The 22,532-nt window shown below is 42.0% G+C and overlaps 7 protein-coding genes across 7 annotated transcripts; 2 read left to right on the forward strand and 5 right to left on the reverse strand.

Moving 5' to 3' along the window:
* Positions 1–840: 840 nt before the first annotated feature.
* BDF20DRAFT_572545 (cytoskeletal-regulatory complex EF hand-domain-containing protein) lies at positions 841–3,023 on the forward strand. Its single transcript, XM_053075776.1, has 5 exons — positions 841–1,096; positions 1,160–1,223; positions 1,314–1,894; positions 1,966–2,029; positions 2,108–3,023. Exons 1-5 carry the CDS (start codon positions 1,015–1,017, stop codon positions 2,763–2,765), a joined length of 1,449 nt encoding a protein of 482 aa, XP_052935799.1. The 5' UTR covers positions 841–1,014; the 3' UTR covers positions 2,766–3,023.
* BDF20DRAFT_1001482 (PINIT domain-containing protein) lies at positions 2,973–5,597 on the reverse strand (the record flags this gene model as incomplete). Its single annotated transcript, XM_053074612.1, has 8 exons — positions 5,454–5,597; positions 5,133–5,353; positions 4,894–5,054; positions 4,613–4,812; positions 4,285–4,504; positions 4,150–4,214; positions 3,366–4,075; positions 2,973–3,297 (listed from the first exon to the last, which is right to left on the reverse strand). Exons 1-8 carry the CDS (start codon positions 5,469–5,471, stop codon positions 2,973–2,975), a joined length of 1,920 nt encoding a protein of 639 aa, XP_052935800.1. The 5' UTR covers positions 5,472–5,597.
* A 478-nt stretch (positions 5,598–6,075) lies between these two features.
* Positions 6,076–6,819, reverse strand: BDF20DRAFT_875317 (50S ribosomal protein L36e). Its single transcript, XM_053081315.1, has 3 exons — positions 6,715–6,819; positions 6,285–6,419; positions 6,076–6,200 (listed from the first exon to the last, which is right to left on the reverse strand). The coding sequence occupies exons 1-3, from the start codon at positions 6,808–6,810 to the stop codon at positions 6,126–6,128; spliced, it is 306 nt and encodes a 101-aa protein (XP_052935801.1). The 5' UTR covers positions 6,811–6,819; the 3' UTR covers positions 6,076–6,125.
* Positions 6,820–8,355: 1,536 nt separating this feature from the next.
* BDF20DRAFT_875319 (pyruvate kinase) lies at positions 8,356–10,624 on the forward strand. Its single transcript, XM_053081316.1, has 2 exons — positions 8,356–8,720; positions 8,889–10,624. Exons 1-2 carry the CDS (start codon positions 8,468–8,470, stop codon positions 10,172–10,174), a joined length of 1,539 nt encoding a protein of 512 aa, XP_052935802.1. The 5' UTR covers positions 8,356–8,467; the 3' UTR covers positions 10,175–10,624.
* Positions 10,619–14,376, reverse strand: BDF20DRAFT_913837 (Lon protease C-terminal proteolytic domain-containing protein; the record flags this gene model as incomplete). Its single annotated transcript, XM_053084114.1, has 5 exons — positions 10,619–10,995; positions 11,071–11,295; positions 11,366–12,530; positions 12,614–13,206; positions 13,380–14,376. 5 exons carry the CDS (start codon positions 14,374–14,376, stop codon positions 10,619–10,621), a joined length of 3,357 nt encoding a protein of 1,118 aa, XP_052935803.1.
* A 738-nt stretch (positions 14,377–15,114) lies between these two features.
* Positions 15,115–16,575, reverse strand: BDF20DRAFT_836311 (uncharacterized protein; the record flags this gene model as incomplete). The annotated part of the gene is made up of 1 exon (XM_053078941.1): positions 15,115–16,575. The coding sequence occupies one exon, from the start codon at positions 16,573–16,575 to the stop codon at positions 15,115–15,117; it is 1,461 nt and encodes a 486-aa protein (XP_052935804.1).
* Positions 16,576–18,880: 2,305 nt separating this feature from the next.
* Positions 18,881–21,575, reverse strand: BDF20DRAFT_820815 (chitin synthase 1; the record flags this gene model as incomplete). Its single annotated transcript, XM_053077565.1, has 4 exons — positions 18,881–20,647; positions 20,745–20,993; positions 21,069–21,289; positions 21,428–21,575. 4 exons carry the CDS (start codon positions 21,573–21,575, stop codon positions 18,881–18,883), a joined length of 2,385 nt encoding a protein of 794 aa, XP_052935805.1.
* Positions 21,576–22,532: the final 957 nt, after the last annotated feature.

The following is a 22,532-nucleotide window of genomic DNA, read 5'->3' on the forward strand; positions in this document are numbered from 1 at the left end:
AAGGAAAATGTCAAAAGCGTACCACTTTCTATTTAAGGGAGGCCGCTATTTCATTTTCTTATCCCGCCTATTCTGCAGAGAACAAAAAAGGAGGGGAAGTGAATTACACACTTTCTGTAGAAAATACAGCAATCAAGGCTCTAACGCTTTCAAGACGGTTACAGAAAACAAGGCCATCAGGTTCAAAATGCCCTGTTGTTTCCCTACAGCAAACACTGTCGGACTTTTTCAACATTCTTTACTTTTCGAGCAGCTGATGAGCGTTTGACTCTCCCGAATAAAGCTATCCATTGCAAACCCGTTTACCATCATCTAATTTCTGTTGTGCGGGTTGACAGTAGTGGAAAATGTACTTGCTATTAAGGTATTAGGTTTGGTAAACTCAAACTAATTCAGTCGAATCATCATTGATTTTTTCTCTGATGACCGCTGCACTCACACTTCAAAGCCTTTCTGTAGTAAAAAAAAAGAGGCACATGGCGTCTGCAATATTTTATTTATCAATACAAGACAGTGTGACATTGATACCTAAACCTATCAACACCATGGCATGGGTGGACCCAAAGAAGTGACCTGTACATTAAACACTTTACTCCAATCCAAAGAGAAAAGTACAAGTTTTGAACACACTGATGAATAATACAAATACAGCTGGAAATGATCAAGCATCCATGCATACAGTTTGCTAAAAAAAAAAAAAGGTCCTGAGAGTACAGATATCAATGTCATTTAAATCTACCATCCCTTATTATTCCACAAAGGCGAACGGGTCATTGTTTACCAGTCGTCAAAAGAGAATGTACTATGTATGATACGCTTTCAGGTTCATGCGTTACATAATGTTACAATTTCAAAATCCGTGACGGTGATGATAAAAATTCCGCCCTACTGCTGTTTCCTTGAAAGACTAGATTTCTAATTTCCCCCCAAAAGCACTACTGTTTCCTAAAACGTAACTTCATCTTGCTCGGTTCATTAGCAACAACAACAACAGCAACTATACCATCATCTATTATGAGTGCCATTACACAGGCTGAAAAAGCCAAGTATGCTGAAATTTTCCAAGCCAAAGGGCCAATAAACGGCTACATGACAGGTAGACGGGAACAACACACTCATCGACTGGGTAGATAAAATGGGCGTTGACAGTTATTTATAGGTGCGGTCGCCCGCGATGTTTTGCTAAAGTCTAATTTACCACCTAACCGTTTGGAACGTATATGGTAAGTTATTCTAATGTTGGTAGGAGTATTTTTCTCGTGCTTGGTATGCTAATACAAAAAGGGCAATACGATGCATTTGGATGTGTAAAGGGACCTCTCAGATATTGATAAAGATGGCAACCTTGATTTCGAAGAGTTTTGTATTGCTATGCACTTGACCTTTAACTGTATTAACGGTATGGATACGCCTGTTTCTCTCCCTTACACATTGATTCCACCCAATAAAGCACATTTACTGCCCCAACAGCAACAACAACAACAACAACAACAACAACAACAACCACAGCAAATAGCTTATCCAGGCTATCAAATGCCTCAACCTACTGGCTATACTGGATATCAACAAGCACAGCCTACGGGTTATCAACAGGCTCAACCCACGGGGTATGCTCCATCTCCAAGCTATCAACAAGCACAACCTACAGGATATCAACCACCACAACCCACAGGGTATCAACCATCACAACCTATGGGTTACCAGCAACCACAACCCACAGGATATCAACAGCCACAGCCTACAGGTTACCAACAACCTCAGTCCACAGGATTTTATGGCCAACAGCAACCACCACAACCTGAGCCTGAATTTAGTTGGGATATGACGCCAGATGAAATGACTTCCTATCAAAATATTTACGCCAAATATGCTAATGATTCTGGCAAAGTCAAATGTAAGTTGGAGAGTACTAGCTTCCTTTCTTTTCTTCTCCAGAGACCAACTTAATCCTATTTCTTTGAATAGTCAGCGCGATGCAAGACTTTTATGATACCTTGGGACTTTTAAGAACAGATTTAACCAATGCATGGTAAGAGAAATGTTGCTTGAATGCACGTTTCCTCGTCCTTCCCTCCCCTCATTTTTTTTTTTTTCCTTTCCTCTGTAGGACTTTAATAGACGTGAATCATACAAACGCACTCACGCAGGACCAATGTTTAATGTTTTATCACGTCTTGAATCAACGTACCCGTGGCGTTCGTATACCAAAAGAACTCCCTCCTGATCTTCATGCTGCATTTGCCGGCGAATACGCTGCAGATTTCGGACAACGCCCTGGAGCGGGTACAGGTGCGAGAAAAGGAACGAATCAGTCCATGTCCAACAGCGCAAAATTAGCCGATAGTTATGTGAATCGTTTAGGAGCTGCCAGCACCTCCTTGGGCAGTAAAGGTACCCGAGGTGGACAAAAGTACGACGAAGAAGAGATGCTTCGACGGGAATTGGAAGAACTAAAAGAGCGCGTCAAGGAGGCCGAACGTAAGGCGAAAGAAGCCAAAGAAAGCGAAAACTATGAATCGTTCGCCTCTCGACCTTTGCGTGATCAATTCCAAGCTCTTTACGATTATAAACTTCGTCAATTAACCGATCAAAGCGATCTCGAGGACAAAGTGCGTAAGCAAGAAAAGGATATTGAAGTAGCACGTGATGCTGTACGTAGATTGAATCGTATCGTGGACGACGTTCGTGCCAAAAAACGTGAATTAGAAGCTTTGTTGGATGAAAGAAGAGCTGAAGTGCAGAAGCTTTTACGTGCATCTGAATAAAAAAAGAAAAAGAAAAGAAAGAGATATTTACATTTTTATTTTAAATGCGAGCAATAATGGATGGATTAAAGTAAAAGAAAACTTTTGTAATTAAGTATACCGGTGTTTGCAAATGAAAGGATGTGTATACAAAAGAAAAAACGATTAATAATATATATACATAAATATAAAGATGAAAAGTGTATGCCATTTTAAGCTTTGCCTCGTTTAAAACGTGCTATAACCGCTCGTTGGTGGAGAGGCAGTGGAGCTTACTGGCGGAGAAATACTACTACTGCTATTCATCGAAAACTTCACACTACTACTTGTTGAGCCATTGTCGTTGTTTGCATCGTGATTGAATAGGATCGTTGAGCCATTATCATGATTCAGATACATGCTCGATGAGCCATTGCCATTGTTGGCTCCGTGATTGTATATGCTCGGTGAGCCATGGTCATGGTTTGCTCCATGATTGAATATAGAACCATGATGGGGTAGTATCAAATCTTCATCCGAGCTTTCATATCTGCCCTCTATTTGTAAATGATTCCTATATGAATAAACGTAATAGAAACAATGAATAAACATCCAACTGCTTTGTTTATGAATGAAGTATACCTTGGTGCTTTTCGTTGCTGTTGATCCTCCTCTTCCTCCTCCTCCTCCTCCTCCTTTTCTTCTTCACTGTCTAATGTCAAATCAATGACCTCTCTTCTCGTCCGTTTCTTTCCGGTAATGACTCCAGAAATATGCTGTGTATTTGCCGAGTGGCTATTCGTGTTTGGCTGTACAGAAGAAACTGAGGGTATATGATGGGTGGTGATAATAGCATCGTCATCCGATGATGCTTTGATTACAACTGTATTGTTCATATAGGGTTGATGAACAGCAACGTTGTTGCTAGGAAGCGTTGTCGCTGCTGTTACGTTGGCGCTTGTACTCGGGTGTGCTTCGCCTTCATCATTATCGTCATCGTCCAGTAGAATAGTCACTGGCGCTTTTGCTTTACTTTCTATATGACTAGGCTCGTTTCCTTCCTCCTCCGTCTCAGACGTTTCGCCAGCCAAATCTGGGTTGTCATCCACAATAGTAATTTGTCCGTCCGGCTCTACAAGAACACTGTCGATATGTTTAGGCGCGTTTTTTAATATTTCTTCAAAATATTCATCCACAAATAAATCTTGAAATTTCTCTATGGCTCGATAGCATACGGGGCAAGTCCATGTTGGTGTTTGTTCATTCATCGTCAAATAAACAGAAGCGTCGAAGCACTGCAGATGATGGCAGGCTTTTGATCGAATAGGCGTGACAATACGAGTGAAGGCAAGCTAACATAGTTGACGAGCGAGAGTTCAATAACTTTCTTTATAGACACACGTACTTTCCCCTCTATCCTACTTACTGGGTCTTTCATCGATAAAGTCTCTGACTCCATGATGATCTCTGAATCTTGCTGTGTCTGTTTTACTATAAATCAAGCATTAATCTCACAAAGAGGGCATTGGGATGAATAAAAAAAAAAGCGGATGCTATTTACATTTTTCAAGGACGGTATCTTTTGATATCACTCGTTCTTCCTTCATCTGCTTTATCAACTCGTTGACAGAGGTTTTTTGTACAATGTAAACACTTGCAACATAAGCTGATTCGTTATTGATATATATCAATTCAACATTATTCTGTTCCTTCTTTTTTACCATCACTGAAATGTCTGGAGGATGGACAGTGCCTGGTTTTCCTTTAAGACAACGTAACGACTACAAAGTGAATTGATATCTACGTATTAAAATCTCGATCTGAACATGCATAGAAGGCTTTTTTTTTTTTTTTTTTTTTTTTTTTTCTTGCACAGTTCTCAAACCTACCGAACCAGCGATAACACAATCGTTCACTCTCACTTCGCAGATAGGCGGGAACTCGATTAAAAGATTGGATGTATTGCCTGTGTATTTGGAGCAGTAAAACCGTAGCTGATAGGATGTTGAATCGTTGGATAACAGTAGTTCTCGATTTTCATCAGTCAACGAAAAAGTGAACAGTTTGCTTTGTCGAGTATTGCTAGAAACTAAAGCCGAAAAAAAAAGAGCATACCTGCGTAAGAAACATCGTTCATATTCATTGAAGGGTATACTGGCAATGCATTTACTTGGGCATATTTTGATGGTTGTCAGTCTCTCTAGGGGTTTGATGAAAGGGCTTTCTTGGAATGATAGTTGATTTATTTTCACAGGTGGTTTCTCTGCAGTTACTTTTACGCTAGCAGGTGAACTAACGATCACAGTATTATTTTCAAACCGCCAATTAATTCTATAACGATGAAAAAGAACAATGTCTAAATACAGGCAATAATGACATACTGTTCTGGGAGGGCAAACTGTTGCTTACTTTTTGGGTAGCTGGTCGTTGACTATGCGGACGATATCGGCTACTGCAGCCCTCCTGTTATTTGCCAGCAGAGCATAAATAAAAGTGACGAACCGTTCGATAAGATCATCTTTTCTGCCAGTTGTAGGTATTTTCCCATAAAAATTTCCCTCTTGATTGACTGCTCTGATGCACTCTGTGATCTCTTTGACTCTCACTTTTCGCAGATCTGCTTTTAAACTCTAATGAAGAGCAAAAGAAAATATAAAGATTTTAATGTTCATGTTCAATCATCCGTTCAATAAATACCATCTAGAAAAATTCCTAGTTCTTTCGTTTTACCTCAAGAGTACTGTTCATAGATTCTTTTCTGACTAACGTTTATTAAATAAATGATACAGAAGAAGGGTGACAGAGAAAATCAAATGAAGAAAAAAATTAAAAATAAAAAAGAATTACTGTTTTAAAAGAACTTGTTCCTGTAGAATTAAATGGGGAAATTGTGTTTCCCTTTGCCAGCATAGCGATGGTCTATACTAGAGGAATCCCGATCTTCAAAAATAGTGACGGTGGTTGTGACTTAAACTTAGCAAACTCCTTGAGCCTGCATGAAACCTTTCGTTGGCTTGCTGTTGTGAACGACGCATAATCAGAGTCGACAATGCTATCTACCAACGCAAAACGAACTCACAAACAAAAAGCACTACTACTGAACCAAGTGAAAATAGTACTAGATTCTTCTCTTGCCTCCCAACGAGCGATTTTAACTTTTAACAGTCATTTTTCTTTAGACTTTGTCGAACACAGAATAGCAATAGGAAAAGTGCCTAGATTTCGAATAGGCCGTTGTGAACCCCCTACTTCTACCCCCTTCGAATCAATAACTCAAGGCGCAAAGTCAAGTGAATCGAATAATCACAGTACTGAAAGAAATTCCACATGACTCTATTTGCAATATACATGCGTAGCTTATACGCTAAACATAGCTTTTATTTTTGGTACATTGCTATCAACTTAATGACGACGAGAGGCAGCGATGACACCTTGGAGTTCTTCAATCTTCTTCTTGGCACGGAGGAAAGAACCAAGCTAAGTAAGACAAGAACGAGAGGATGATTAGCTGATTGTACAAAACCTGACGAAATAAAAGAAGGTATCTTTTAGAAAACTCACCTTCTTCTTACAGAGCTTTCTGGCACGCTTATCCTTGGAGTTTTTGATCAATTCCATAAGACGACGTTCATAAGGAGCATAACCGGAGACTTCACGGATAACGCTCTTGACAAAGGTAGTACGCTTGGAGGCAGCCTATACATAAGAATAGACACATTATTAAACTGTAAATCCTACATGCTGACATGACAGAGCTGAATCAATGGACGACAGGTCGGCAAAGGGATTCTACATGTCATGACGGTCTGTTGGTTGCAACTCTATATCAAAGGTGTACGAATGTGTGTTATATAACTGAAGCCGTACTGAATTTTGAGCATGGTTGCATTTTCGTTCCAATTCAAATATTCCCCATTCGTTGTCTATGCAGTCTTTTATCATCCATCGATCCAGTTCTATCATTCAATCACTTTCTACAATAGATACATACACCAATCTTGTTGGAAGGCTTAGCCTTGAGCTCACGACGGGTGGTGATATGGCCCTTGTTGAGACCAACAGCGATACCAGACTTGGATGCAACCATTGTTTATATGATGAAAGAGGGGGAGCAATATGGATGTTTGGCCCTCCTTTCTTTGTAATTGGGAATTCGCTCAACTTCCCCCCAAGCTCACTGTGTCTATTGTTGACCAAGCGCCGCGAAAATGGACGGATTGCCATTTTTCAAAAATTCCGGATAAATTATTTGCGGCCCGGGTAGCTTTATGTCTTGTTTTTTTCTCCCCATCCTTTAAAAGCACAATTAAAACTAAATGCGCCTTCTCCAACGATTGGACAGACTTTTTTTTTTATAAAACGTATAATAATAGTCTGAACAAGCATTCCTTTATACGACAATTGATTCAAAAATGGGCAGTAATGCTACTTTGAGCAGTCCTGCTGTTTACACGGAAGAGGAGACCTGCATACATCAATAGATACGGCAAATAACTGTGATGAAATCCTACTTGCAGTTGTAATATCAACATGACATCCCAAACAAAAGGGGTTCTCATAACGAACCTTGCATGATTCATGAATGCATGTACTCGTTACTGTGATGAAGATCGCGATCAACTATCTATGTAGTTATATAACTGCTCAAATTGCTGCTCTGTGTAGAGATGAAAATCAACTGTTGCAGCACAAACAGTGAGCCTGTCGAATGATGAAAGAGTAACAACATTGAGTTTAGAGTATCAGCAATGATTTGCTTCTCTCAAATGAGAATTTGACATTTGAAACCTGCTCTACTTGTTCCATTAGATGAAAACTTTAAACTTTTCGCTATTTAATGATATAAAGACAACGTCTTTAAATGACCGGCCAAAAATAACAATTGGACATTCATATTTCCGTATCAAATATGAATTAATTAACTGATCTTTCTTGTTGACTTAATGGTTTCTTTTTTATTTTTTTTAACAAACGAAAAGCTTGTCTTTCAATTCTCAAAGGAACTCTACTAGCTATTAGAAACATGTGCCCTAGTTTTGTTGCTTGCAGATATTGAGAGGTCACGCGTTACAACAATAAATACATCGATAATTACCGTGCCACGTTTTTAACTTTTTTTTTTTTGATCGGATAAGCGATCCTGAGATTATACTTTGGGCACTTGCCGAAAGCGGACTCTTTTTCGGACTAGATTTGAGGTTTCGTGAGCACTTTATCCGACTGGACAATATGGAGACTTAATGTAGTCCCACTAAAAATTTTTACATCTCCAAGTTGCTCGAGAATGTTTGGTGTACTGTAGCGATATGTTTCAGGACTTTTAAATATAAAAAAAAAAACTTTGCACGAAAAAAAAATACTAACTCAGTTATGATATAACGTTATCTGCTTAAATCAGTTTTTTTGTGTGATGCAGTAAAGGTAGTACACAGCTTAACTCTGATGGTGATAAGATTAGCAACGCAGAAAAAAAGGGCCGTTTGTTTGATAATTGCAGATAAAGCCTTCTTCAACGCGTCATTTTATTGAAGTAATACATATTACATATAAATGGGATTGAAATAAGTCTTTTATAATGTAAAACCCTTGTGGTAGAGATAAGCAAAGATGTCTTGCGGGAATTGGATAATCTTTTTTTTGGAAAAAAAAAAAAAAAATCACAGCGTGATAGCTTATTAAAAAAAAAGGCTTTTCAGCTTTTGTCTTTTCTTTTTCTTCTTTTCGTTAGTTTCAATCAGACAAAAATGTTCACCGAAAACAAGACTCAATCTCCTGTTCAACTTCCTATGCAATGGATTGCTGGTATGAATGTCGATGTCGAGCCCAAGGCTGCTCGTAAGACCTCCATCATCTGTACCATTGGTCCCAAGACCAACAGCGTCGAAAAGCTCACTCAATTGATTGATGCCGGTATGAACGTTGTCCGTATGAACTTCTCTCACGGTTCTTACGAATACCACAAGTCTGTCCTTGACAACGCCCGTGCTGCTGCTGCTGGTAAGTTTACGTTTGATAATAACATCTTTTTAAAGAGTCGCTTAAAGAGAAAAAATTTTTCACGTTTCTGTCGAGAAAAATTTTTTGATTTATACTGCTTTTTTTTTTTTTAAATCAACTACGTAAATCATCAATATCTCTAACCACTGAACTATTCATGATATATAGCTCGTCCCGACAGAGTTCTTGCTATTGCTCTCGATACCAAGGGTCCTGAGATCCGTACTGGTAAGATGAAGGATGATGTCGAAGTCCCCATCAAGAAGGGTCACGTTTTGAACATCACCACTGATGACAAGTACAAGGAAGCTTGTGATGGTGACAACATGTACGTTGACTACAAGAACCTCCCCAAGGTTATGGAAGTCGGTAAGAACATCTACGTTGATGATGGTATCCTTACCTTCAAGGTCGTCGAAATCCACGACAACTACGTTCGTGCTGAAGCCCAAAACGACGGTAAGATCTGTTCCACCAAGGGTGTCAATCTCCCCAAGACCAACGTCGATCTTCCCGCTCTCTCTGAAAAGGATAAGGCCGATCTTACCTTCGGTGTTGAAAACGGTGTTGATATGATCTTTGCCTCTTTCATCCGTCGTGCTCAAGATGTCAAGGATATCCGTCGTGTCCTCGGTGACAAGGGTAAGAACGTCAAGATCATCTGTAAGATTGAAAACCACCAAGGTATTGAAAACTTTGATGAAATCCTCGCTGAAACTGACGGTATTATGATTGCCCGTGGTGATATGGGTATTGAAATTCCTTGCGAACGTGTCTTTGTCGCCCAAAAGATGATGATCGCCAAGTGTAACTTGATTGGTAAGCCCGTTGCTTGTGCCACTCAAATGCTCGAATCCATGACCTACAACCCTCGTCCCACTCGTGCCGAAGTCTCTGATGTCGCCAACGCTGTTCTCGATGGTGCTGATCTTGTCATGCTTTCCGGTGAAACTGCCAAGGGTAACTACCCCATTGAAGCCGTCACCACCATGGCCGCCACCTGTCGTCTCGCTGAAGCCGTCATCTGCCACGCTCCTCTCCAAAGCCAAATCCGCTCTTTGACTGCTTGCCCCACCGACACCACCGAAACCACCGCTTGTGCTGCCGTCTCTGCTGCTGCCGAACAAAACGCTGGTGCCATCATTGTCCTCTCCAAGTCTGGTCACTCTGCTCGTCTCTGCTCCAAGTACAGACCCTCTCAACCCATCATCCTTGTCACCCGCGAAGAACAAACTGCCCGTCAATCTCACCTCCACCGTGGTGTTTTCCCCTTCGTCTACAAGGGTGAAGTCTCCAGCAAGTGGGACGAAGATGTTGAATCTCGCATCAAGTGGGGTATTCAACAAGGTAAGGAAGCTGGTCTCATCAAGTCTAACGACCCTATCGTCATCGTCCAAGGATGGAAGGGTGGTCTTGGTAACACCAACACTGTCCGTATCTTGATTGCTCCTTAAATTTAGCAATTCAACATTGTATCATTTTTCTGTCTTTCATATATTCATGTCATTAATAGATTATAATTAACTTAATAAAATCATAACTGTGCATATTTTTCATGATCTATATATACAAAGGGGTTTGTTTTCTTTGTCATTATTGTTTCTGGATGAATCAACGTGGTATAATCTCATTTTAGCTTCATTTATAAAGATAAAATTTCTACATTTACAGAATATGTGTTCCATTTGTTTCATGGATGAGGATCTGTGTTGTGTGTAGTACCCACATTCCATATTGATGAGTATACACTATTTTATTTAAATAAGCCCCTTTTTGTACAAAGAAAGGCAAGAAAGTGGGTGAGCTTTAGAGTTGTACCTATTTTACATTAATAACAACATGTATTCTAATAAAAAAAAAAAAAAAAAGTGAATCTTGAGTCACTTTTCTACAAAAATCTATTTCTTCTCCTCTGTCGTAGTAGCGCTTGTTGCTTCTTCTGTCAAAACTGAACTCCACACATTCTCTGCTTCTTCCTTCTTTATATCACCAAAGCAGACTTTGAAAACGTCCTTGTAAGTGTCGCAAGGAATACCTGTCAACCCTTCCCGAATGTAGTCAGGTAGCTCATCCCAATCTGCTTGATTATCGCGAGGGAACAGAATGGTATTGACCTTGGAGCGTTTAGCTGCAATCGTTTTTTCCTTTAGACCTCCGATTTTCAACACTTTACCCGTGACAGTGAGTTCACCTGTCATGGCAATGTTGGACGGCACAGATTTGTTGAGAGCTAAAGACAACAATGCCGTCGTCATTGTAACACCAGCGGAAGGACCTAAAAAAAGAAGAAAAAGTGTCAATCCATCGATGATCGAAAAAAAATATACCAAGAGCGTCATTCGGTCCTTACCATCTTTGGGAACAGCACCCGCTGGGCAATGCAAATGAAGCTTGGCCTTATCAAAGAATTTATTCTTGGGATAATGGGTAGCCATCAAAGATTTAGCATAGGTGTAAGCAATACTCGATGACTCCTTCATGACATCACCTAATTGACCTGTCTTGGATAAGTGGGGTGTAGACTTTGGATCGAGCGAAGATTCAAGTACAGATTCAATGTAGAGTGAAGAACCACCTAAATGCAGAAATAAAAGTTAGTCATAGGCTTCGCGCCCCCCCCCACTCCTATCAACGCTTCTACTTACCGAGACTGGTCCATGCCAAGCCCATGACGACACCAGGAGGTGTTTGTTCGTATAATCTTTCTGTTTGAAACACTTGAGGACCCACATAGTCTTTAAGATTCTCAGGAGTAATATCGATAGAAATGTCGGAAGGCACTGGAAGAGGTTCCTTGATCGGCTTCTTTGTGTCCTCTACCTTGACGTCTGCTGTACTCGTCTCTGCTTGTTTGTCTTTGGGAGTCGCGTCTTTTGTCTTTTCTGCAGCTGCAGCTGCATTGATTTGAGCTTCATTTTTTTCATCTGCTTTACCTGCTACTTGTTGAACCACCTTGAAAGCAGCTTTGCGGAACACCTTATCAATGTGCTTCTTTAGATTACGAACACCACTCTCTCTACAGTAGTTTTTGATGAGCGAATCAATAGCGGCCGGCGTCAAATTGACATTGACATGTTCCAGGCCAGCAGCGGATTTAGCGGTGGGTGCGAGGTATTTGGATGCGATGGCCGCTTTTTCTTCAGCAATATAGCCAGACAACTGAATGACCTCCATACGATCCAATAAGGGACCAGGAATGGTGTCCAACACGTTGGCTGTACAGACAAAGAGCACTTTGGAGAGATCCACTGGCACATCCATATAGTGATCCAAAAAGCTATTGTTTTGTTCAGGATCCAAGAGTTCGAGAAGAGCGGAGGAAGGATCGCCCTGATGACCGCGTCCCAATTTATCGATCTCATCGATCAAAATGAGCGGGTTTTCCGTCTGCACCTTCTTGAGCGCTTGAATGACTTTACCTGGCATGGCACCCACATACGTACGACGATGGCCCTTGATTTCAGCTACATCGGTTAGTCCACCGACTGAAAAACGGTAAAACTCACGGTCCAAGGCACGCGCAATGCTTTTACCGATGGAGGTTTTACCGACACCGGGAGGACCGGAAAGACACAAGATCTTGCCCTCGACCGTGCCTCTCAGTTTGCCCACAGCAATAAACTCTAAAATTCTATCCTTCACATCCTTCAATCCGTAATGGTCTTCGTCAAGTACTTTGGTCGCGTGAACAATATTATAGTTTTCTTGAGATCGTTTACCCCAAGGCACCTGGGTAAGCCAATCCAAGTAATTTCGGGTGACATTGAATTCAGAAGCGGCTGGTTCCAGGTGAACCAGTTTATTAATTTCCTATCGGTAGTGCATGAATGGTTTATAGAGAGGTGAGTGTCTATGATCTCTCTTTTACCTCCCTCGCTTTTTTTCCGACAAACCTCATCAAAGACTTTCTTCACAGTGGCAGGCATGGCCAACTTTTCGGCCTTTTCTTTGAATCCTTCCACCAATTTATCCTTTCCGTCGCTTTCTAAGCCTAATTCCTTTTTGATGCCCTTTAATTGTTCCATCAAGATATACTCTCGATGGCGTTTAGCAATCTTTGTATCGACTTCTTTTGAGATTTTACTCTGTAATTGAGCATTCAATAATTCTTTCTTTAGAACGACCAAGGCCTTTTGCAGTCGATCTTCCACATTCAGCGTTTCCAACACTTCTTGCAGTTCAGCAGCCTCACCAGCAGAAACAGCCGCCGCAAAATCAGCCAATTTGGAAGGCTCTTCAAAGACGTTGCCAGCGGATTGAGACATGGAAAAATTGGCGATTTGCTCCTTGAACAGAGGGTTGAGATTAGCGATTTCCTTACACACAGAGACAATCTCTGAAGTGACAGCACGAATGTAAGGGCTCTTTTTGGAGAGCTCGGGTTCGACACAGTTTTCAACAGAGACAAGAGAAACAGCATAATTATCTGCCAAGAAGGATGTGGCATATTGCGAATTGTATGGGTTACCCTTTTCAACCGCACCCTCTGTCGAAAAAAAAAAGCAAAAAAAAAAAGCCAATGTTCTTTAGTTCACGAATTCGATATTGTTACTATGGGGGGGTGCGGGCAAAGAAGGATCCTGGATTCCCCCTCCCCACCCCACCCCGCCGCTACCGCCACTCATCCACCTAGACCTTCCTTTCTCTGTCCTGGCTTACCTGTTGTCTCTTGCTGTAATTCTGCTTCATTTAACAAGGGTTCTTCTGCAGCTGCTCTGCTGTCCATGGTGGATTCTTTTTCGGCTTCTAATGAGGTGACGGTCCCTCCTTCTGCCGTAGCCGTATCGCTCTTTTTCAGTTCTTTCTCCTGGCGAGGGGCGGCCATCGGCAGCAACTCGTTCATCTTGATACGTCGATGGGGATACAGCACGACGGTGACGCCGTTGGAAGATTCTTCAATGCCTGGTGTAGCCAACACACTGGTGATTTGAGCAAAGACACCGGTGGTATGCACTTGATCCATGCTCGTGATGGTATCGCTATTCACGCCTTCTTGCTTGAACAAAAAGGCGCCTACGTAAGGCTGTCCCCGCTTCATCAGTTCGCGGATAGCGGCTATCACAGGGGCTTCTTTGATAGCAATCGCTTTGTAGAATCCGGGGAACAAAGGTCTTCCCGCAATAGGAATGGCCAGTAATTGCGGATAGACTTCTGGCACGGATGGCTTTTGTAGTTGATTTTGTTGTTGCTGCTGCTGCTGCTGCTGTTGGTTCTCAAATACGCTTTTGGCTTTCTTTGATTTCTGACCCCCATCCCCGTTGTTGCCGCCACCACCGCTTTCACTGCCGCCACCGTTGGGTGATGAAGAGGAGGGCGGTGGTGCGTCAGAAGACGATGGATTATCTTTAGGGTCGCGGTCTCTGAGTTGCATGGTGGAAGCGGCTGCACGACGTAAAGCAGCGGGGTGACGAATAGGTGATAAGCCGAAAAGATGGGTTTTATTCTGCCGTAGCGATTGAAGAGCATGTTCGGCACCGAACACAGTAATAGAATGGTTGCTGCGTGCAGCATTATGGGTCGAAAATGAACGTAAAGCTGTCATGGGTAGCATGGGGGTCGATGCGGACGACGATGAAAGTTGCGACCACACTACCTGCTGCACTTTTGATCGTGGAATGGTTCTCGACACATGAATGAGAAATGTATGGCTGCTCATAAAAAAACGAAAAAACGAATGTTAGGGGACAATTCCGTAGCAATGAGTAAAATAAGAGAGAAAAAAAAAAAAAGAGAGTTCAAAAGGCTATCAGATGGAAAACGACAACAGGATACCCATTGGATAACTGATGTTTAAAAGTCAACTCTCGAAAAAAAAAAAATAATCCTGCATAGCCCTCACTTTATGCGGAGAAAGGGCATGTTGTCCTAAGCGACTGTTACATACGGCATAAATGCCTTCCTATTCAAGCATTCAATACAATACTGTATCCAACCAAAGCTGCTGAGCAGTGTTGAATGAGTTCAAACTCAAGGGTTCAGAGCTAGGGCTATGGGATGAAGCGATTTAAAAATTAAAAAAAAAGGACGGGTCTGTACAGTAATTTCACATCCGATAACCAAAAGGAATCGTGGGGTTGACAAATCAATCATTTAATGTAAAAAATGCAAAGAAACGCTTTTTTACTATTTTTTGTTCTTTTTGGGGAATGACAATTAAGATGTTAAAAAAGCAGTGTTGAAACGGTATATATATAAAAAACAGAAAGGTAAGATGAAAGTAATAAATGTAAACAAAAAAAGAGAATGGATTTCAACGATGTATATATTTATCAAAGAAGAAAAAAAAAGAAAAAAAAAAAAGAGATTATCATATAAAAGATGTGTTGAACATTTACAAAAAAAAAATATTATATTTTTGGAAAAAAAAAGAAAAAAAAATGGAAAGCAGATCATGTTAATCTTGTTGTTGTTGTTGCGGTGATGATGGTGATGATAACGGTGATGATGATGAGGTAGTGATGGCAGAAGTGGGAGGAATAAGGATAGAGCGTAAAATAGCACAACGTCTTTCAAGCATACCCAAGAAACCATGCATTTGTTGAGTGGTCATACGACTCAAGAGATTTCTGAAGCGTGTATCATCAATCTCTGCCCATTCTTTGCTGGGTTGTGCAGGTTGGGTGGTTGGCTGAGATGGCTGTTGTAGCAGTGGTTGCTGTTGAGGGGTAGAGGAAGGTGTAGCAGGGAACAAGACAGGAGACGTTTCCGTAGTGGTGGCAGAAGGAGAAAGAGCAGTGGATACTTTCAACTTTTTGCTTGGACTGCCATGAACGCTGTTATCCTCAAAGCTACCATGGTTCTCTCCCTTTTCCTCAACCTCTTGAGGACGTTTCTTTGGTGATGTGGGCTTTCCGGCTTCTTCAATAACCGCATTCACATGGGCAAGTGATTGCGCTTGTTGAAGCTGTTGCTGAATTTCCTGTTGTGCTTGTTGAATATGCTGTTGAACATGTTGTTGTTGCTGTTGTTGCTTTTGACGAACATGGAGTGGACGATGGGTTCCGTATTGCTTATAATAAAGACCACAAGCGTTGCATAAAGAATGAGCACGATCCGGTGTACGACGCCAAAGAGGAGTCTTTGTAACATGACAGTTGAAGCATTCCAATTGACGAGGTGGTTTCTGTTGCTTTGGTTGCTTGTTCGTGGTCGTCGTTGTAGTGGTTGTAGCAGGAGCCGTAGGAGACGAGGTTGGGTGGTTGTTATTGAAAGCAGGAGGAGAGATAAAAGAGGCAACATTGGCATTGCTCATTTGAGCCACTGCCGCCAAGGCAGCAGCAGCAGCGGCAGCATTTTGACTGATCATAGCGGGGCTGGTGACAGCATTCACCATGGGATTGTCGACAGGAGCGACAGGAGGTGTCAAAGAAGGTGTGAGTAACATGTCCACTTGCTGCTGCTGTTGTTGTTGTTGAGTCAGGGCAGCATCCTCTTCAAACTTGACAAATTGATCAAACGTGGTCTCCAAAGTTGGCTGTTCTTGTTGTTGCTGCTGCTGCTGCTGTTGTTGTTGATACAGGGCAGCCAAAGATTGAAGTACAGCCAATGGAAGATGTTGCAAGTCGGAAGGGTGGATGGTGTTACTATTACTACTACCATTCTCCATAGAGACTGGGCTTGCCGAAGTAGTGATTGGACTTGTACTGTTGGACTCGTCCTCCACAGAAGAAGCAGGAGAAGGAGGGAAGCCATTCATCGTCATGAGTTCAGCTCCGGTAGCAGCAGACGTCGTTGTATGGTCCTGAAGAAAGCTTGACAAGAGATGATCCTTATCAAAAAGGTCCATAGAGGTAGCCGTCATGTCGGTAGCAGACAGACCTGTCGCCGAGAACAAGAAATCGTCAGAAGCAGACATAGGTTGAGGATGGAGAGCGGTGCGGTTGAAGAATAAAAAATATGTAACAAAAAAGATAACAGGAGTAAAAAAATATAAAATTAAAACGTTTTCACGAGTTCCGTTACAAAACGTTTATATAAAAACAAAAAGTAGTTTTTTAGTTTTTAAAAAGAGAAAGTGGGCGTTTGAAAGGGGGGAGAACTGTCGTTTGTTTCGTGTCCTATCGCGTCTAATACCAACTCTTCAAGTTTTTTTTTGAAATATCAGGGAAAAAAAAAAAAGGTATGAAAAATAGAAAAAAGAAAAAAACAGTGTTGAGTTTCAAGAATTTATATGAAAAAAACGAAGGAAAGGCGGGGGGTGTACAGGTTTTTTTTTTTTTTTTTTTTTTGTGTGCCGCCTTTAAGTGATGAGTAACACTTTTTTAAAATGCCGAAAAAAAATTTACGAGTTATGAAGGGCGAACAAAAATGGCTTATTTTTTATTTTTTGTGCCTTTCCTTAAAGTCTAGAAAGTAGAACTATAGTATTTTAAATTATTTATATGTGTGTAATGTATCTGTTGTCATCAAAGATCATGTGGGGTGGACTTTTTATCACAGGGTTCAAGATAAGCCCTTCCATTTTCTACGTGCTAAAACTTTGATCTTCTAAATATAGAGGGGGGCAAAATAGTATAGTTGGGAGTATGAATATTATGCACAAGAAAGAAACAACCCTTCATGACTCACAGCCCTCTCTTTTTTCTGAAAGGGACGCGCTTAGGTCCAATCAACCGTCTGCAAAAGATTTTTATTGGATCTCATTGGATCTGTTTGTCAATCGAATGTACTCAAAAGATAGGTAGCACTCATCACACAGTCTTCTCGCTTTTTTCATCTTATCGGGCCAATCAGAAAGTGGGCTTTCATTTCACTTTTCACAACAGAAAACAGAAAAAAAGGTGCATCGCATGTCCACTATCCGTCACTTGTGTTTTTCATGATCCCCCACCCCCCCCCACTCTTTCCGTGGCGCTATCCTAGAAGCGCACTGACAAGTGCTTTTTGTTTCTTCTATTCGGGGAGGAATCGAACGACGGACGACTCGTTTGTTTGAACTCGTGGGGGATACTGACCATTTAGTGTTACGTTAAGGCAAATAGGCTCCCGGGCCTATTCAGAAATTATATAACGTATAGAGTTTCGATACGATGCACTTTTATAGCACGGGCAACAGGAGAAAAACGATAGACACGTAAACAAATGAGAGTGAGAAAACTCAAATTAAGGTTTCTTTTTTGGGTCTGAAAGCTTACTCATTGTCTATACCAATCAAAGGGAGAAACAAAGCTCAAAGGAATAGTCATGAACAGGCTTTTTGTTTCTTTTTTGCTATATTTTTTGTAGATCCGTAATGAGTGTGGGAGCCGGCCGTCTAATAAATACCCAATTTTTTAAAGTCAAGCAATCACCAACCATCGAGAAGCCAGACTTTTTTGTATACAATTGTATTGATAGCTTCTTAGTGGAACTTGTCTTTGTGTAATTCGCTTTTTCACAAAAGCTGATAAGAGGCGTAGAATATCTTAATGAGGTATATTATACTGTACAAGTCCGCTTTTTCCGTATTTTCGTTTTCAGCAAAGATAGGCACCTCTATGTCTACAAGTGGAACAAAGAAAGAAAGTGCAAAGAATGAATTTCAAAAGGGACGGAAGCAAATGGGAGACATGTATGAAAAAAAGAAAAGGCAAGCGAAAAAAAAAAAAAAAAGAGAGAGAGGGAGGGAGAGAGAGAAGCTTCTTGTATTTGAAATGACCTTTTTATCTTTTTTTTTTTTTTTGTGTGTATGTATACAAAAGCAAATCTATAGATGAGATGGAAAACTCAAGAAGGGACGTATTTCAGGCATATAGGGTGGTGAGAATAGGAAACCAACGTGTTTGTAACAATTTCATTGGCTATGATCTCATCCGGTCCATCTGACAGATGGTCAAAGACGAAGTTGACGTATGTGTTCAATGATCGACAGAGAGTATTTCCTCTGGCCAAGTAATCTATTGGGGATTTTACCTTTTTTGAATCCTTTGCGCGTGTTGAAGAGGGCCCACTGTTTCAGATGCTTTTCTTTTTTTCTTGCCATTTGGACAGTGCATTCAACAAATGAACCTACCTTATCTACATTACCTTTAGAGAGAGAGAAAAAAAAAGACAGTTTTTTATTCAATACGAAACTAAGAAAGAAAAATGGAGATAGGAAAGAGAGTCCTATGGTATAGAGAAAGAGGAGAGTCAAGGGGGATGGCTAGCGCTCGGGACATCCGGTGTCTAGGTGAGCTTACTTAGCCCCTAAAGATTTTCATGACAAGATAGAGACAGGCACCTACGAATCGGACAGCGGATAAACCCGCTACAGACCAAAGAATAAAGCCGAGGTAGGCTGTCGCTCGCTCATTGTAGTTACCAAACCATTGAAAGACATCTTGACCATTCGTAATGATAGTGACCAAGACCAAATTGGAGAATATCCAGACGGTGACTAATTTGGTTCGAAAGGATCGATAATAGTCCTCTTGCTTTGTCTTGGCATCGCGCTTCTTGACTTCAGGCACCGTAGCCGCTTTCAGATCCAGACAAGCCTCATCGTAGAGCTCGTTGAGATCTTTTTGCTCCGTGGGCAACGCGACCTCCACTTCATGTTCTCCGTCTTTTCCTTGCGTGCCTTTGACGACGCCCAGATCGGTAGAGACGCCATTGTCACCCTTGGTGCCCCACGACACATCATGGGTATTACAAAAGGCGTAGATGTTGAGGACGTTGATGTAGCTGGGCGACATAAAGATGTACGGGGCCAAGCTCGTCAGCATGTGCCATGGATCGAGGAACAAGAGGCTGGCCACGAAATACATGACGTACGTAGAACACACGGACACAATGACATTGCGGAAGGTGCTCTGTCGTATCAAGGTCAGCATCTGCTCGCTCACACTCTCGCCCTGGTTCAACGCGGCTGTTTCAAAGGCGCCTTGCACGCCTCGCACCGTGATCCACACGGTACAAAACATGACGTACCCCATCAGGAGGGCAAAAAAGACAATGATCAGCGTGTACGCCCATCGGAAGCCTTGGGGCCGATTGCCCATGGCAATGATAAACTGAATGATCAACAGCAGCACGTAGATGTAGTTGAGCACGGTGTGGATCAGACCGGCCACGTGGGCCCGGAACGGCGGCTCGGGTGCGGTGCTGATGGAGGTGGTCATGATGTAAAAGACGAGATAGAAATTGCCGATGGCAAACCAGGAAAACACGAGATTGTACAGCTGATAGAGGTCGTTCAGCATGAACAGCAGTTTCCGAAAGAGGCTGTGGTCCGAACTCCAGACTTTCCGCCAGTGCACCATGGAATAAAGGCCAGCAAAGAAGGAGCCGTTGAGCCAGCGCCGACGCTGAGAGATGAATTCAGGCACGTTGTCCGGCACGTCGGTTTCGCCGTGCGCGTTGGAGCAGTAATGCAGCACCCACGCCGCGTGTTTCTTGGCCACGAGCTCATAGCACAGGATGCGGTCTTCGGCCAAGTACATGTTGGCTGTGAAAATATCAGCGTCGCTCCCGTGCATCTTTTCTCCGAGAAAGTACTTTTCCAGCGGACCCTGGCCATGGACGTCGTTCTGCAGTGCCTTGTAGCGATAGGCAGAGAAAGCGCCGGGCAAGACAGAAATATGGCCCAGCACCGACTCGAGGGGTTTATCGAGAATGTTGGACATTTTGTACTCAAAGTTTTGTGACGCGACGAGCGGATTGAGCAGTTGCACGCCGGCGGTGCCCAACATGGCCTTGATTTCACCACACGCGCCTGCGACATGGCGGTTGATATCAAACGATTTCCACAAGTGATAGATAGAGGTGCCGCTTGGCTTGGTACCGACATCCAAGAGAACGCACACGTTGGGTTTCAACAAAGGGCCAAAGGCTTGAAAGAACCATCGATGGGAATTGATTTTCTTTTGATTTTTCTCCTTTAAGCAAAACAAGACTTGAACAGGCACGACTCCTTTTTCTGAACCTCTGAAATTCATATCCGCATCAATCGATAATTGTGTTGTATGCTTTTCAGAGAAAAAGGGTCAGCTTGAAGACGGGCTTTTCTTTTCTTTTTTTTTTTTTTTTTTTTTTTTTTTTTTTTTTTTTGGGGGGAGAGCGTACCTCGTAAATATGCGCTGTTACTGGCTTACCATTCACAATATTCTTGGCTAAACCGTCTTGATACACACCCATGGCAGCCAACACAGATAAGGTACGAGGATGAATCTTGGTGCGTCCATCCGAGACAATGCAAACCACGACTTTTTTCCAACCCGTGGGACCCCACGTTTGAGAGCGATGACGAGAGCAAAGATGCGCAATATTCTTCATGACACCGTTCATGGTTCTACAGAACAACACCTCGTCTTCCTAACCAGAGTGGTTAAGCGATGGGCCATCTTTTCTTTTTTTTTAAAAATGCTCTCAAGAGAAAAGTAACCTTACATTATACATGGTCAAAACGATGAATAATTCCGTTTCTCTCTGTAGCAGATTTTGACGAAGACGATAATTTTCTCGTTGGAAATCGGCGGGATCACAGGTCGCTGCTGTGTAGCGCATGTGGGTAAATTCATTTTCATCGCGTCGCTTGACTCGTTGCAAGTATTTGTTGGGTACAGGATTTTCCAATACCAAGTTGCCGCCCGTTAATTTCACCTTGCGCACTAATGAAATAAGCAAAACGTTAGTTTAAAAAGAAAAGGCGAGGGCTCGAGTGGCCTCATCAGAGCTCCCTATTCTTCCTTTTTCTCCCTAATTCTTTCATAGAAAGACCCAAAAAAAAAAAAAAAGGTGGTGGTTACCTGTTTTATAGCGTCTTTGTTGCCTTCTCGGTGCAAAACCAAAATCCTCAGGTCCACCACCCACCCTGTTGGCGTAGAGATGTTTGCTGTACGATAGAGAAGAGGTCGTGGCACTACCGTTCGGTGATGCTGTTAAAGGTGTTTGCATGGTATGGGTATCGGGAATAAAAGATTCGTAATATTCCAAAGCATTCTCTGTAGGAAGGTAGCCTGGGATCGACGAGGTAGGGTTGCCGTGGTAAGAGGTGGGCTGCATCGAATACTCTTCGCCATAATTCAGTCTCGGTCGAGGAGGCAGGCGTGAGGATGGTAGTGGGCTTGCGTTGGTAGGATGATACATCAATGGACCCGTCCACAAGCCTTTTGTTTAAAAGAGTAGAGAAAAGAAAGGAGAAAATAAAAGAAATGGGTCAGCCGTCGTCGATATCGTTAATTACGTTTTAATAAGCTAGTGCGTGCGTGCGTGCCACAAGCACTTTTACCACTTTTTTTTTTTTCAAGCATCAAGTGCAAGCCATTGTGTGATTTGTGTAACAGAGGAAAAGGGAGTCCAAGATTCAGGGACAAAGTTTCTGCCATGCCGCCTTTTTTTCTAACTGCACCCCTTCTATTGTCATCTCTTCTTCGCGTTTATCAAGAGATTTCTGTACAGACTCAAGCCTTGAGAAAGGAATGTATTCGTCTTTTGATACACAACACACACTCCATCCACAGGGTCAAGACCCAGTTCCTTTTGGCGTTCCATCAGCAGAGAGAGAAATGTGGTTTATTAGGATGGCTTTCATAGGATTGTTTCTTTTTCAGAGAATGCGAAAAGAAGTCTAATGTAGGCAAGGGGTGGGGGGGGACGTTTTAGTAAACAAAAGCTGTTTGAACACACGAAAATACAATTTTTATTCTATTTCACCACAAACGATAGAATAAAGACGTTGATGATCAAGGAGTTCAGTCAATGCGTTGGGATAGACCATCCCTCTATGTACCGTTGCACAAAATCTCTTTCAATGGATCACTCATTAGGTCAAGTGTAACGCTTTTTTTTTTTTTTTTTTTTTTTTTTTTGGCTGTGGTTTGGTGAAAAGGAGGCGCGCTATCATACACAATC

Source organism: Mycotypha africana, assembly GCF_025528875.1.
Source record: "Mycotypha africana strain NRRL 2978 chromosome Unknown BDF20scaffold_6, whole genome shotgun sequence".
Taxonomy (NCBI): Eukaryota; Fungi; Mucoromycota; class Mucoromycetes; order Mucorales; family Mycotyphaceae; genus Mycotypha; species Mycotypha africana.